This window comes from Nycticebus coucang, chromosome 1 (assembly GCF_027406575.1).
Source record: "Nycticebus coucang isolate mNycCou1 chromosome 1, mNycCou1.pri, whole genome shotgun sequence".
NCBI classification, from domain to species: domain Eukaryota; kingdom Metazoa; phylum Chordata; class Mammalia; order Primates; family Lorisidae; genus Nycticebus; species Nycticebus coucang.
Window position 1 is genome coordinate 113843953 of NC_069780.1, and position 16565 is coordinate 113860517.

The window sequence follows — 16565 nt, forward strand, 5'->3', positions numbered from 1 at the left end:
TCAACATTATTAAAATGTCTATACTTCCCAAAGCAATCTACCTATTCAATGCCATTCCTCTCAAAATACCAACATCGTACTTTCAAGTTTGGAAAAAATGATTCTGCATTTTGTATGGAACCGGAAAAAAACCCGTATAGCTAAGGCAGTTCTCTGTAACAAAAATAAAGCTGGGGGCATCAGCATACCAGATTTTAGTCTGTACTACAAAGCCATAGTGCTCAAGACAGCATGGTACTGGCACAAAAACAGAGACATAGACACTTGGAATCGAATTGAAAACCAAGAAATGAGACTAACATCTTACAACCACCTAATCTTTGATAAACCAAACAAGAACATACCTTGGGGGAAGGACTCCCTATTCAATAAATGGTGTTGGGTGAACTGGATGTCTACATGTAAAAGACTGAAACTGGACCCACACCTTTCCCCACTCACAAAAATTGATTCAAGATGGATAAAGGACTTAAACTTAAGGCATGAAACAATAAAAATCCTCCAAGAAAGCATAGGAAAAACACTGGAAGATATTGGCCTGGGGAAAGACTTCATGAAGAAGAATGCCATGGCAATTGCAACAACAAAAATAAACAAATGGGACTTCATTAAACTGAAAAGCTTCTGTACAGCTAAGGAGACAATAACCAAAGCAAAGAGACAACCTACACAATGGGAAAGGATATTTGCATATTTTGAATCAGACAAAAGCTTGATAACTAGGATCTATAGAGAACTCAAATTAATCCACATGAGAAAAGCCAACAATCCCTTATATCAATGGGCAAGAGACATGAATAGAACTTTCTCTAAAGACGACAGACGAATGGCTAACAAACACATGAAAAAATGTTCATCATGTGTATATATTAGAGAAATGCAAATCAAAACAACCCTGAGATATCATCTAACCCCAGTGAGAATGGCCCACATCACAAAATCTCAAAACTGCAGCTGCTGGCGTGGATGTGGAGAGAAGGGAACACTTTTACACTGCTGGTGGGACTGCAAACTAGTACAACCTTTCTGGAAGGAAGTATGGAGAAACCTCAAAGCACTCAAGCTAGACCTCCCATTTGATCCTGCAATCCCATTACTGGGCATCTACCCAGAAGGAAAGAAATCCTTTTATCATAAGGACACTTGTACTAGACTGTTTATTGCAGCTCAATTTACAATCGCCAAAATGTGCAAACAGCCTAAATGCCCACCAACCCAGGAATGGATTAACAAGCTGTGGTATATGTATACCATGGAATACTATTCAGCCATTAAAAAAAATGGAGACTTTACATCCTTCATATTAACGTGGATGGACATGGAAGACATTATTCTTAGTAAAGCATCACAAGAATGGAGAAGCATGAATCCTATGTACTCAATTTTGATATGAGGACAATTAATGACAATCAAGGTTATGGGGGGGAAGCAGAAAGAGGGACGGAGGGTGGTGGGTGGGGCCTTGGTGTGTGTCACACTTTATGGGGGCAAGACATGATTGCAAGAGGGACTTTACCTAACAATTGCAATCAGTGTAACCTGGCTTATTGTACCCTCAATGAATCCCCAACAATAAAAAAAAAAAAAAAGACATTTATATTCTACATTTACTAAGTTTCACATATATCTTTGTAAGAAAATGTGTCAAACGGTCTATAAAACCAGTGTACGATGCCCCATGATCATATTAATGTACACAGCTATGATTTAATACATTTTTTTAACTTCAAATAAATAAATAAAAGATCAGGATTTCAACATGAAAAAAAAAACATGTTTGAAACATATTATATATACAAATACAGATATGGCCTGCTTGTGCGTGTGTATACTCCTCTGCCCAACCCATACTGGCCTGTTTTAGGAGTCCCTTTGGACTTTAAAATCTAAGAAGGAATTATTCTGAGGGCCGTGGCTGCCAGACCACAACTGTGGAAAAATGATATCCATTTTAGGTTAGGGTGAAACCAATCCAATTCAGAGTGCCCATCCCTTTCGGGTGAGAGTGTTAAATTGGGTTAGATTTATAATTTCCCAAACTCAAGACCCTGGGCTAGAGATGCACCAAGGACTCCAGAGCAGAGCCTCCCCGTGGCCGACATCCCCTGGCCTTCAGAGTTAAGGCTTCTCTCTGCCTTAATTCAGTTTAAATTAAATTAAACTTTAAGTTAATTTAGTAGAAGTAAAAAAGGACTTTGTGTTTTCCTTTGTGGAAAATAGTTCATGATAGAGTTCTAGAAGAAATGAAATCAGAGGAAAGCTCCGACTCAGAGGAAATTGGGGAATGCTAGGATGCGAGGAAGCCTTTGGATTTGGCCTGGCATTTGTGAAAAGAGTGTTCGCGTACATCACATGAGGGCATGGGGCAAGTGCCGTAAGGTGGGTCAGGTGGGCAGAAAAGGTCCGCGTGGCGTCCAGACGAGCCACAGTGCAGCGGAGGGGAGCAGGACAACTCACACCACCTCCGGGCCCCCACAGCCCCTCATCTTGCCAGGTCCCCACACTCAAATACACTTAACCTGTCTTGCCACGGTTACTTATTTGTTCACATTTTACTCTGGAAGAGTGAGTAATAATCAGGTTTTTCCTCCTCCATTTCAACCCCATCGATAATGTTAAGAATATGCACCTTCAGGGATGATGTATGTTTTAATCTCTTTAACCTACTGTGCTCGGTGTTTATTGGATTAGTTGAACTTTTTTTCAGACTAGGAACATGCAAAACAGTGTAGGAAAAAAGAGATGAATTATGTTTAAGCTAAGATGAAAAGATAAATGGGTGGAATTAAGATGAGGAAATAAAAATATCAGGTGACAGGACCCAATATTTTGTATTAATGCTGAAATCATCGTGATTAATGAAACATCTAATTTTCCCTCTTTTCCTAGACATTTATTTTAGAAGTGTATGGATTTTAAAGTGCTGTTGATTGTGGGTTTTGCTCCTGGCTAATTTCTATGTTGGCCTGAGTTTTAGAATTTCAGCGTTCCTTACTGGATCATTTTTAAACATTTTTAAAGAAATGTCCAAGTAAATGAAATACTGTATATGTGAAAAGAGAATGAATCAAATGAATTCGCTTTGTAAGAGTGTTACATGTGACAGAAAAATGGGCCCCCTGTGATACAGATGAGAGAACATGCCAGGTCTCCAGGGCTCGGTTACAGTGGTCTCAGTCCGTGTCTGTGAGGCCTTTAACCAGTTTCTTAATCTCGGTCAGTTTCCTCTTCCACAAATAGAAAAATAATATGAATTTGGCATACATTTCAATATTTGAAAATAAGAATTAATTTGCATTCATTTAGAAATTTGTCAACTGCTGTACAGATGCAAATAAATATTATATACACACAAATAAAAAATACTGTCTTTGAGCTGTAACTTTACCACATGTAGCCCGTCTAACCATGGGACTTCAGGATGTTAATGTTTGAGGTGTCACAATTTTTTACTGCCTTTTTCCAACTCTTGACACATACCAAACAGGGTGGGAACCTGTGGCCTTGGGGCACATGTACCCTTCTGGATCTTTGAGTGTGGCCTTTTGACTGAATCCAAATTTTACCAAGCAAATCCCTTTTTAGTTCCCCCTCTTAAGGGGTTTGTTCTGTGAAGTTTGGATTCAGTTGAGGAGCCAAAACCTAGGAATCTGAAGGCCACAGTTTCCTTGAGGCTACAGGTTGCCCCCACTTATTGATCTCAAGTGTAGTTGTTGAAAGGTCTCGGCTACTGTGTACTGTGTAGTTCATTACAGAATGCATGAGGACCTGCAGGTCACAGCGTGTTCTCAGATTGACAGACTAAGATCCCTTTGAGAATTTCATGAGAGCTAAGAATCTTCTCCCCAGAAAATAGTCATATGCAAATATGGACATGATTTTGCAAGGAATTTCAGGGTGTTCACTTCAGTAGATCCAAACAAATAAATACCACGACCTCCACTTTAGATTGACGAATAGAAGGACTTTGGTAATACTGCTTCCTGCCTTTCAGATTTCTGGGTTTTTGTCCAGAACAGCATGATCTTCTATTATAAGACGGTGTTTTCCTGTCCAGCTGTGCATTCACCTATTCCCAGCTTTAGCTGTCCTCCCTTGGAAGTCCTATCTCTAGCCCTAATTCAGTCCCCTCCTGCTGTTGCCACTCACCAGCAGTTTTCACCAGTGCTGGTTCACGTGGGGCCAGTAAGGAGAGAAAGAGTGGCTGTGAACCAGACTATCAGATGCAAGAAGCAGAGGCTCCGAACAGACATGGCAGTGGGGGGTCGGCCCCAGTACGGCCACTTGCAGCAAGGCTGAAACGGAGGTCAAGAGTCCAAAAAATTACACTGCTCAGATGTTACCCATTCACAATTTTACTAATCCTAGCAGTCAGATGTTTGAGATTCTTTGTTCCTAGGTTCATTTAACAGCTCTTCACTAAGATCTGCTGGAATTTGGCCATTCTGCACCTTTAATGATAAAATATGAAAGTGATTTTTAAACCAGAAGTACTGTAACAGTGAAGGGAGCACACGTTGGACTCCACTGCGATGGGAGTGATGTGAAGAAAAGTCAGACCCCATCACGTCCCTCATGTGGAGTGTGGGCCAGGCACAGACAGAGTGAAGGCTTCTTCTAATCTATAGTCCCTCTAACAACTCTATATTGTTCCAGTTGGTAGAATTTTAATCCCCAGATTTTCAACTTTACACTAACTCCTCGTCTTATTTATTACTTAATTTTATCTCATTCCACAAATGGCTCTGAGATTTAGTGTCGTCAGACACTGTCTTAAATAAGCCTGCATACGTTCACAACAGCCACAACAAAATCCAGGTCATATGTTTTAAAATGCAGACACATTCTTAGAATACCAGAAAAGCATGTTCTTGTTTTTTAACTTCAGCAACAGTTGCTCTAGATTTCTAAAAGTGTTACTGTTTGCAAAATGAGTGAGGGCATATATGATTTCTTCATAAGCCAGATGAATTCATATTGTGGGATTTTGTTTTATATTATCTAATGTTGGTTTGAATTTTTATATTCTAGCACCAGCGAGATCCAGTAAGAATCTATTTGGAAGATAAAATCTAGGAGAAAATAGCATACTACTTACTAATTAATGTGAAGTATTGCGTTAGAGATCGCTTCTCAGCCTTTTGGCCAAGATTAAGTGTAGTATTGTGTTAGAGTATTTGTGCTTTTAAAAATATAACTGTTATTACAAGGTGAATTTTTGCAATAATATGGTGATATCGATAGCCAATATTGATTTTGAATATTTTTATATAGCATGAACAGAAAAACCATCAGGCACAGAGATTTCAGGTGTGGAAATGTTGCTGAGGCAGCATAAGCAGAGAATTAGATTCCCATTAGGTGGTGTTCATGAAAAGGGGATGTCCATGTCCATCTGCAGGGTTTAAAGAAATTTAAAAGAGAGAGACATTTCGAGCTCAGAATTTCAGCAAGGATCTCTTGGCATCATAGGCATGGCTTGCAGTCTTCTTCCTCTGGCTGAGCTCTCATCGCCATTCAGAATTCTCCCCTTTTTTCTAAGTGCACTATTATATTTTTGACAGACAATTTATAGAAATTAATAGCAAAAGGTAGAGAGATTTCTCTTTTTTTCAATAGAAGAACTTAGAGGAAGAAAAGACATTTGATGCAAAGAAACAGAGAACATTACTATGAAATGTAAGGCTACTATTTATTATATTTTAACTGTAATTTTTTATTCAGCTTTCTTATGTTTACTCTGCCAAATTGGGATCACTAGTGTTACGAGATTAAACCTTTTCAATTCTTTTGATGTAGAACTTTTATTTTTCAATGTCTTTATCTAGCAGACCACTGATGTTCATCAGTATCTTCTGGGCAACTGACTTTTTTTTTTTTTTTTAGAAACCATTTAATTTCACAGAAATAACATTGTATAGAAAAAAGTAAACTATAATAGTTTGACAACATAAAAAATATATTAGAAAGCAAAACTATATTGATAGGTTTTCAACGAGAAGAATCTTTGGGCATTTAAACCACCAAGAATTACAAGAACGTGGTGAAGCATTCGCTAGTTAGACTGGAAACATCTTAGCAAGACGTCTCTCTTTACTGTTGTGCCATCCCCTGAAAATCAGTGCAAGTCAGTCCTGAGCTGCTGGCAGGGACCCAGGCACTGACTTCCCTGAAGCCCTGAACTAGGAAGTGGTGGAAGAAACTTCTAAAAGAAGCCCTCAGGGATTCCCCTGTGATCCCTTTAATCCTCGAATTGTCAAACCACATGGAAAATAATAGAGCTGCGTAGTTCTAAGACTTAAGTGGTATTATCTTTACAAAGGAAAATACTAGGTCTTCTCGCATCTCTGGATAAGTATGTACTCAGTGTAGGAAAGAGTAACTTTGGAACAGAGATACATATTGCTTTTTTATTTTTAATATAATGCTCTTATTATCTATGACTTCACCAGTAGGAAAAAAATTACAGCCATTATTTTATTTTCCTTTTTTGAAACAGATGATTCAACGAGAAGCAGATGTAAAAAGTAAGGTAACTGCTGTGGCATTGACAGACTCCGTTCACAATGTGTGGCATCAAGAAGCTGGCAAGACAATCCGGGAGTGGATGAGAGAGGTGAGACTTGGTTTTTTCCGTGATGAGATGAATGGGTGTGAGCCTTTCTATATTGAGCCCCCACCAACTCACATTATCTCCCATTCTCAAAATCCCTGTGTAAAGGCGGAAAGTTGATAGGAAGTAGGAAAAACTAGACATGCTTAAAATAATGATGTAAAACCCTGTGAAGAACTCACTTTTAGAAAGCCCCCTTCCCTCCCTTTTTGGCTTTTCATAGAATACTATGTAGGCATACAATATGCAATGGAAGCTTTGGCTGAAAAAGGTCTTGGCATTAGGAGATTCTTTATTCCGTGGTGTTTAATTCTCCCACCAGCTATTAGCATAGTGCTGCTTAATTACAGGAAAGGAGCTTAACGTACACTTGGTCTTGTCTTTTTCCTCTGGAGAGGTGGTCAGTATGTGCCACTCTTAAATGGATTGGCTCATTACTACCAGTAGAGGGAGAAGGGAAAAGCTGAAAGAGGGTCATGCCAGACCCTGGAGCTGAGAGAAATGGGGTGGGGGTTTCTGGCAGTGGTCCAACTTCAGGCTAAGAAAGCTTCTTTTCACACTTTCTAAGGGCTGGTGAACCTGAAAACAAACAAGGACTCATTGAACATACTGGCATTTTTAAAAAAATCTTTCAGCCCATTATTTCTTGTATTCCTATTATGGATATCTAGTTGAAATTTTCTTTTCATTTATCTTTTTGATTAATATAAGCAGTTGACATCAGCTCCCCCATGCCATGGCAGTTGTTTAGTTGAGTCATGTACTTCCATTCACCCGGGATGAGAAGTTGGTTGGTCTTCCTGGTCCTCTCCCCAGTGGCTCCAAAGAGTTAATGTTTAAAAATAGTTTTGAGAAGATAGAAAAATTAGTCTGTATTACACCATAGTAGTGCAATAATATCACCAGTCTAAAAAAATAAAAATAAAAAAAATAAAAAATAATATCACCAGTCTGTTGTCACTGTCAGTTTTCTCCATTAGTAAAAAGCACTTCTGTTGTGCAGAAACTCAAAGTATTTATTCTGGTTCTCATACTGGCATGTTTTTTTAAATCTATTCTAACATGAAGGTGTTTTTTGACCACTTTGCTTTCCAGGTTTCTCCTTCACAGTGTTGCTACATTCTTAATTGCCTTTTCCAAGGGTCTAAACTTTTTAAGAGGGAATTTTTTGAATTTCTTGTCTATTTTTTTTAATGCTATTTAGCTGCCCAGATATATACATAGACAGCTCTCAGTGTTACCTGAGTAGTAAGGTCAATAAATGAGCCGTTAGTAACTTCCTTACCCCACCAACCAATATTGATATTTGGTCTGAACTAAAAAAAAAAATCTCTGTTCATCATTTTTTAATTGGAAGTTTTTCATGTAAGTCTCACTCCAGGCTGACAAATGTAACAAAATTTATTTAGATTTACTTTTTAAGTATTTTTAACTAAAGCTGGATTAGATGTCCCCTTCAGCAATCGGATTATATTAATCTGTGCAGTTTTCATGTAACTGACTAAAATAGGCAAAGTTGAATTTGCCGTAATTTAATCAAGGCCTTCATTAATTTCTTTGCAAGCATAGTTTTTATGAAAGTTTATAAATGCCATAATTACTGGATGGCAGGAAGAGTTTTGTATTCTGACCTATGGACAATGAAACTCCAGCTTAATCACTTACCTAACTGTGCAGTCTTGGGCCCGTTATAAAATCTCTTTGAAATTCAATTTTCTCATATATAAAATATAATATCTACTTTGCAGAAGTGGTTGGAAAATAAGATGTGTAAAGAAATAGCATGGTTGTCGGCATTTTAAGGAAGTTCAGTAAATTATAGCTATTACTGCTGTTATCCTCTCACTCCCAAATAATGTACAACACGTGGACTATATTCATCTTGTGTTTTCTGGATGATTTGCATATTCAAAATATCTTATAAAAGGGAAGCAGGGTGACATATTGGAAGTAGTTCAGGACAAGCATTTAGGAGAACTAAGTTTTGATAATGATTCTGGCTAAGTAAATCAATAATTAAGGCTCTAGCATGTACCAGCTACTTTGCTAAGACCTATAATCTTGGACAAGCCACTCTGTCGTTTTAGGCCTATTTCACATTTGTGAATTAGAGGCAATAATTCCTCCTTCTTCTACTTTATGAACTATTGTGAGAATCAAAGATGATGATCAAAAAGAAAAACCTCTTAAAAAGCAAATGGTACACATAAAGAAATGAGATATATTATTATGGGAAATACTATAATATTCCAAAGATAAAAATCATTAAATCTTTCTTAATGAAGCTTTAGAATTATTCCTACTCAGAGCTCTTCCCCAAAATAAGAACAAAAGGGCAACTATAAAAGTCTGTGACAGTAGCTGAGGCAGGAAGATTGGTAAGCTCAGAAGTTCAAGACCCGCCTGAGCAAGAATGAGACCCCATCTCTACGAAAAGTAGAAAAATCAGCTGGGTGCAGTCACAGGCTCAGAAGGCTGATGGCAGCAGGATCATTTGAGCACAAGCATTTGAGGTTGTTGTGAGCTATGATGATGCCATTGCACTCTACCCGGGAGGACAGAGTGAGACTCTGTCTCCAAAATGGAGGTGGGGGGTGGGGAAGGGACTATGATGTATATCTTAGATATCTTTGTAGGAACCCACCTAAATGTGTGAGCACTGGTAGAGAATACTTCAGTGTGGCTTGGCAAGATAAGAGTCCATTGTTTCCCAATACTCAGGATGAAACTCCCTCCCCTTGACTTTCTCTTTTCTTGGTCTCTATCCACTCTGCCAGGCTCCTTGAAATAATGAAGAGAAGACCAGTCTGGAATCCAGCAAACAGGAGCATGGGTGTTGGGGGAAGAGTGCTGTAGGGTCAGCTTTGTGTCCTCCAACATACCCCTTCTCTGTAATTTCATTTGAATTAGCCAAAAAAAAAACAGATATTTTGCAAACACCCTCCTCCCCCAGAAAAAAATCACCTCAGCTGAGCTAAAGTGTAGTCTATAAAAATAATGGTCTGGTTATAGCAGGGGTGCCCAGCCTGCAGCCCCATGCGGACCTACTGATTCTGTGAGGACATTCTTTTCTTATGTGTGATGTTGGATACCACAAAAAGTATGCACGGACCTTTTTTCTTGCTAATGAGCTTTTGTTAGTGTTTGTGTATTTACTGTACAGCCCAAGACAACTCTTACTCTGCTGATGTGTGATGGAGAAAGGTTGGGCACCCCCGTGTAGAGTAAGTCACAGTGCTTTTACCCTCTCCATGGCTGTCTTCTTTATTTCACAAAACACTGCTCTAAAATTTGGAAATGAAACAGTGGTACAAATTGCCTAGTCATTCCTGTTACATTAAAAATTAGTAAAATAGTTTTTTTGTTTTGTAAGTATGTTTAAATTAATGTGATAAAGTTATTGATGTGTTAAGTATTGGCTGACTAGAAAAGTTGACATTTTTTAACCAATTTAACACAGAGAACAAAGGTTAAAGAATATGTTCTTGTATTACTTATATAGTTTTTAAGTAACAAATTTTTTTAAAAGAAAAAAGGTTAAAAAGTACTACCTTTGGCCATTACTCCAAGTGAATGAAGCCAGCTCCTGACTGAAAGACCAAGCGCAGATGCTAAGCCAGCCTGAAGCAGAGAGGCCGGAGTAACAGGAGGCCGGGAGCAATGGGAGGCCGAGAGGAAGGGGCACTTCTCCCCTGCGCTCCAGAGCATCACGGCTAAGAGGGCGAATGTTGTTTCCTGATGTACCTCTGGCCTCTGACATTGTCCTGCCAAGAGAATTGATTCTACGTTATGGCTGTAAAGCAACGGTTCTCAACCTGTGGGTCGCAACCCCTTTTTAACAATGAAAATACACTGTGGCAGGGTGGCGCCTGTGGCTCAAAGGAATAGGGCTCTGGCCCCATATACTGGTGGCATTAGGAAGGTTGAGAACCACTGCAAACCCTTTCTGTCACCATTCAGCTGTGAGTGTAGGCTCTAGAAACACAACCTGCTGAATCACAGTTGTACCTATCTGAGAACACAAAACTTTCCACAGTGAAGACCAACCACTAAAACAATGATGATTTACAACTCAGAAAAATACCATAAGAATGAATAAAATCTAGACGCAGTGAAGGCAGCAAGCATCTCCAAATGCCTCCAAACACTTTGAGTAGCTACTACCTTCTTTTCTCTTTAGATACATGTATGATGTATTAAATTCTAACCTTTTATAAAAAAATTTTAATTCATTTCATATCTGCTCTAAATTATTATCAACTCTTGCCTCAGCTGTCACAGAGAGTCACTCAACCAGACATAGTAGCACGTGCCTGTAATCCTAGCTACTTGAGAGGGTGAGCTGGGAACATTTCTGGAGCCCAGGAATTCAAATGCAGCCTGGGCAAGCAACATGGTGAGACCCCATCTCTATAAACACAATAATATTTTTTTTTTAAAGGGAGTCACTCAGCACTGTGGTTTATGGAAATTTCTAGTCCGTATAAAGAGTTCCCAAACTTTGGGATTTTACAAAGAAGAAAATTTACAATCTCAAAAATCTGTAGAGTTATAATCTCAGAGTCAAAGAAACCTTTAAATTGAAAACATTTAACTTTAAGAAGCGCTCACTGCATCGCCTATTTTCCCCTTGTTCCATCAGACCCAGAAAAACAGTATTTATATGAACCGTCCCAATGTGCCTGCTCTGGCCAACTGCTTCTTTCCCTATATACTTGTTTTTCGGGACAAGGGGATTGCATGTGAGACTCAAGCGTGGTCCTGCTGGTACCTCTAAGTCCAGTGTGTCTGACCTGAGGGGAAGATCTCAGGGGCTGCTCACACACTCACACGACACGTCTTGAACCCAGGGAGTGCTTTCCCAGTGGGTGAGGCTACCTGTTTAACCACCCAGGCTGCTTCAGTAGTGTTCGTCACAACTGAAAAACTGGGATAGCGACAAATTGGGGCATTGAAAAGAGGGATAAATAAGCATTAGAAAAGCAGTGAAAGAGATTTGGTCTGATAACATGGAATTTCACACAGATTGAACATTTTTCCAATAGGTTTATGTTTTTCATTAGACCCTATCATATGAGCCTCTCATTTTCATTACAGCTGTACTTTGTTCAGTAGGGTAAAATGCCACAGACACACACACATGTGCACTCACTTCATCCTCTTTGAAACTGCAGCATCAGACCTTGACAGGCCTACACAGGTGCGGTGTCATCCCACACAGCCTGTGGGCACACTCACTCTATCTGTAGGGCATTTAACTTACATCTGACTTTTATGAGTGGTCAAATCATTATGTACATGCCTAGATAAAAACTTATTTCAGAATTATAAAATGTTAACCTATATTTTGCTTTAAGTGTTTGAATTAAAGGTGAGCTGGGAAAACTGAACAAAAGTTATTTTATTTAGCCTTTTTTTTACTTTGTACTTTACAAACTTTATTAAATAATAGGCATTACTTTTATTATCTTATATACAGTATTTGGACTATGTTTTCCTAGATTGTTCAGGTTTTTAAAGTCAGTTACAAATCACAAAGTGGTTAATCACCTTCACATTGTCACATACCATCACTTTTATTAATCTAGAAAATGCTATAGACACGGTGTTACATATGTGAAGTGTAGGTGAGCAGTATAAAGATGCCTGGGTAATAGCTGATTTGGAAGTACCAGTAGGATGAATAATAATTAAAATACATACAGTACCTAATCGCTGCCTGTCTATCGGTAGTGCTAATTGCTGTCATTGAAAAGACTGAATTGTTTAAGAAAAAGAGAGAGAAAGAGAAAGTCACTCTTCATTGAGGCTATCTCCCTGTATCACAGGAAGCCTATTTTTAGTACCTATAGAAGTCATGATTTTTGAATTTATTAGGGGCTGTGCTGAATGATAAAACAAATCATCCATTTACATATCTTGACACTGCTTTGGAGAATACTTATTTCTTACAAGCAAGTGTCACATTGTATATAAAAGCTGGCTAATTGTGTGCTAATCTTCTGCATTATCTAGAAGTCTCTGATGTGGTATTCTATCAATGGTAATATTAATTTTACTTATTTCAAATGTATGAAATATCTTCTAAAACCCTATTTCTTTTATAATTTCTGCTCTTACATTGTGTAATTGTGCATTCAGCTGCTAATTAAGATTAGGAGTGCACGTTATAGAATATCCACTTTAAACCATTAGGCTTTTGTAATACATGAAAAATACCAATATTTCATCCCCATTTTAAATGTAAAAAGAAAGAAAGCATTTAAGAACATTACTAGATGTTGTGTTTATTTTCATGTTTTTTTTTTTTCTTACACAGTTCAGTAGTTTCATTGATCTACTGTTTCTTATAAAAATCTACCGTGCTTTGTGAACTTCACTCTCTAATCTCATAGAGCAACCCTTCCTTTATGTTGTTCCTGCTCTCCCTGGTCCCAGAACAGTAGGGTTGCCTTGACAAATCTATTCAAAAGCCATTCCTTGGCCTTTATTGGTGGGGACTGGGGCCTTTGAAATTCTGTCCTCACTGCAACACAGCTGACATCTTCTTCCAGACAGAATGAATTAAGGAAATACAATAAGACACTTGATCTACCAGTCAAGGATCTTTCCACAGTGAGGATGGATTCCATGGTGCACAACCAGGGCAGCAAGCATCTAAAAATACACAATACATGCTTGTTTACCAGAATAGCAGTCACCGATTTTTCCAACGTGATTGATGGGGTGATTTCTTTTAAAATAAAATCTGTCTGGAAATTCACTGTGTGTGTGTGTGTGTGTGTAGAAATTTTTTAAAAACCATATGATGTTAATCACGTTTATAAAGCCAGACTTCAAATACAAACTTCAAATGTAAAAGGAATATAGATTATTTTCATTTCGTTTGTCTAAGTTGTAAATCATCATTACCTTGCAGGTTGAGCTTTAATATTGAAGGCTGCGTGTCCCTCAGACGCACAGCTGCAATTCACGAGGCTGCGTTTCTTTCTAACTACTGTGATACAACCTTCATTAAAGCAAGTCCAAGGAAAAATTGGTGTTTTCATATGGGCCAGATTTGGAGGAGTAGATAACAAAATTTATTTCTTCTGGTGTTACACAAAGAATACAGTTTACAAATTAGCTAGTGTTTCATATGTTCACATTAGTGAACATCTAAAAATGAAAAACAGACAAATTTTTTCATTTCCCCTTAGTTATGATTCCCTTATTTGCTTACTTTTTGGCTTCTAAACTTCTCTTAGGAATATATTGTGTCATGGTTCACAGAAGGTTACATTTTTTTTTTTAATATCAGCATAGACTCTGCCAAATTGTAAAAGATAAACTTTTTCCATTGTCATTTTAGTAATGAAGAGTTATTGACTGTTCACAAAAGAAAAAAGTATATGGAAAATAAATTGAATACATTTCCAGTGTTTAATTTTATATATCTCGTTAGCCTAAAACTTTGGTCTTGGCTTAAATTATGTTTCAGCAATATTGTCTGTATTACATTGCAGAACTGTTGTAATTGGGTCTCCAGCTCAGAACCGTTGGACACATCAGTGGAGTCCATGCTACCCGACTGCCCCCGGGTTTCAGCAGGTATGTGTCTGATGAGAGATGGATGGTTTATATACGGTGAACAGTATGCTAATGTAGTGTAGAAATTTATTTTGTGAACTAAGTATGTTCTGCCTTGAATCATTGAACTAAGTATTGATAACATACTGCCTGGGTCTAATCCATTATCACAATTTGTTAATTGTGGTAAAATTGTAATTATAGCTTAAAATGCTTACTAACAAACTCAGTAGATGGTGAAACAATTCAAGAGTAATTTGGATAGTTGCTGTTGAAGCTTATAGAGATGAGATATGTATGAATAAATACCTAAAAGACAAGGCTCAGTAGCCAGACAGGATCTTTCACAGAATACTTGTCTCCAGTTGAGTACCAACTCAATGAGGTGACAGGCAGTCAAGGCTGGGTGGTGTCTTCAGAAAAGAAATTACTCACTAAAAAAGATTGGAGCTGGGCCTTGTGTTCGATAGCATTCCAGTTGTGGGAAGGCAAACAAGATGGCATCCTAGGCGAAATAAACCGAGCCGGTGAAGGAGCGAGGTCAGATCTGCAGACGTTCACAGAGAGCAGGGAGAGGCAGGTGAAGAGGCAAGCTCCTCAGGGGCGGCGGGGCGCTGGGGAGGTTAAGGATAGCGCTGCTTTCCTGCAGGGTCTGCATTTGGGTCCGTCAGGAAGAAGAGAGAATGATGTTTGTTGCAGCTTTCTGGTTTTGGCTTTCACAGCTCCCAACCAAGGGAGCATCAGTATCTACTTATGACTAGTACCCAAAAGGGGCCGGTTCCAGCCATGGATGCTGGAGAAGGAGCAGAAGTTTGTCATTAATAGCTAATCACTGAGATACATGTACATTTTTAAAGGAAATGATTTGGAGACTAGTTCAGCTTCTAGGTAAAGAATATTGGTATAACTAAACATCACTGTCATTAATATATAAACTTCAACTGAGTTTCACTATCATTATAGCTAAATTTTATAAGTCTACCAGTAAGGGTTAAATCGGAGAAGTAGAACCACTAGAAGATATGTATATGCTACAATATAAGGCTGGACAATTAAGTTTGTGAACTCATCCTAGAAAAAGTTCCACCATAGTGGATATTCAGACCTTGTATTGCATTTGCATATACATATATGTATATGTAATATATAATTCTCATTTTTATGGGAGTTATAGTCTGTGAGGTAACTGCAAGCACTGAATTAGCAAATATTGCTCTTAGGTAAAATACAGGGCTGGGTTTCCATGAGCCTCTCTTCACGTTTTTGTCAATCAGTCAGGAGCAAATGGCTTAGATTTCTCACCATTGTGCACACGTGCATGTCTACAAGTGGCTGTGAAAGTGCCGTGAGTTTTGATCTGAGAGTTACAAATATATTTTATTGAGTAGGTGAGTTTCCAAATACAGAACCCACAAATAATGAAGATAGACTGTATATAGGAAAGGATTTATTGCTAGGATTTGGCCAAAGCAGGTTACCCAGTCTCTGTAAGGATGTTGACTTTGCCAGTGACGATGGAGCTTGAGTTCATAGAGCAGATGGTAAGAGAAAGAGAGCAAGAACGCGCTAGAACCCGTAAGCAAGTCCGTGAAGGCAGACTTCAGTCCGGGTCATTTCTTGTTGCCACTGTATTTGGAGGTGTGGGCGTCCTAGAGCCACACACATCTCTGCTCTAGGAGTGAGAGAGGCCAACAGAGAACTTGGGCGCAGCGGAGCAGACACAGTCCTCCCTCCAGTCACCTCCTGCACGGGGAGCCAGCAGCTGACAGGCGGCATGAGTGAGCTAGACATGGCTGCTCCTTCACTTTAACCCTCCAAATTTTCAAAGAAAAAAGAAAACAACTCTCAAAACATGTGCACTATCCCAAACTAGAAACAGGTAGGAAAAGAAATTCTGGAAATATGGTTCAACCTAGACAAATTGACATACTAAAAAGCCACCACAGCCTGCCTCTTGCCAAGCTGGCACTCATATACATCTCATCTTTATTTGGAACTTAAGTTGAAGTCTCCAGATAAAGACGTCAATAAAGTCACGCTTCCACCAGGCACGTAGCAGTTCTCCCAGGGCCACCCCAAGCACACTGACACTTTCCCCAGAGGAGGGCACCAATTCCCTTAATGGTCTTTTGCTGATATTTATTCCTCTTACCATTGGTGTCCTATAATTTAAATACTGAGAAATAAAGCTAATTACTTTTATATGTTACATTAGATGACAGGGAAATAAGAGAAAAAAAACAAAAACATTTAGTTTGTATGTATATATACACAACTAATATCAAAATAAAGAAACGTTACTGTATTCTTTGTTTTTGCAGCTGGTATTTATAACCACCTTCTTCCACTACCTATTCAGTGTAGGCATATCTAGACCAGCTCA

The 16565-nt window shown here is 38.6% G+C and overlaps 1 protein-coding gene across 12 annotated transcripts in view; it reads left to right on the forward strand.

The window, feature by feature from the left end:
* The window catches only part of FAM172A (family with sequence similarity 172 member A), a 571031-nt gene that overhangs the window by 379499 nt on the left and 174967 nt on the right, over nt 1-16565 (forward strand). For all 12 annotated transcript variants that reach the window (XM_053586593.1, XM_053586616.1, XM_053586662.1 and 9 more), the window contains 2 exons: nt 6500-6616; nt 14119-14203. In XM_053586593.1, coding sequence (XP_053442568.1) covers nt 6500-6616; nt 14119-14203 — 202 coding nt within the window. The remainder of the gene's footprint in view (nt 1-6499; nt 6617-14118; nt 14204-16565) is intronic.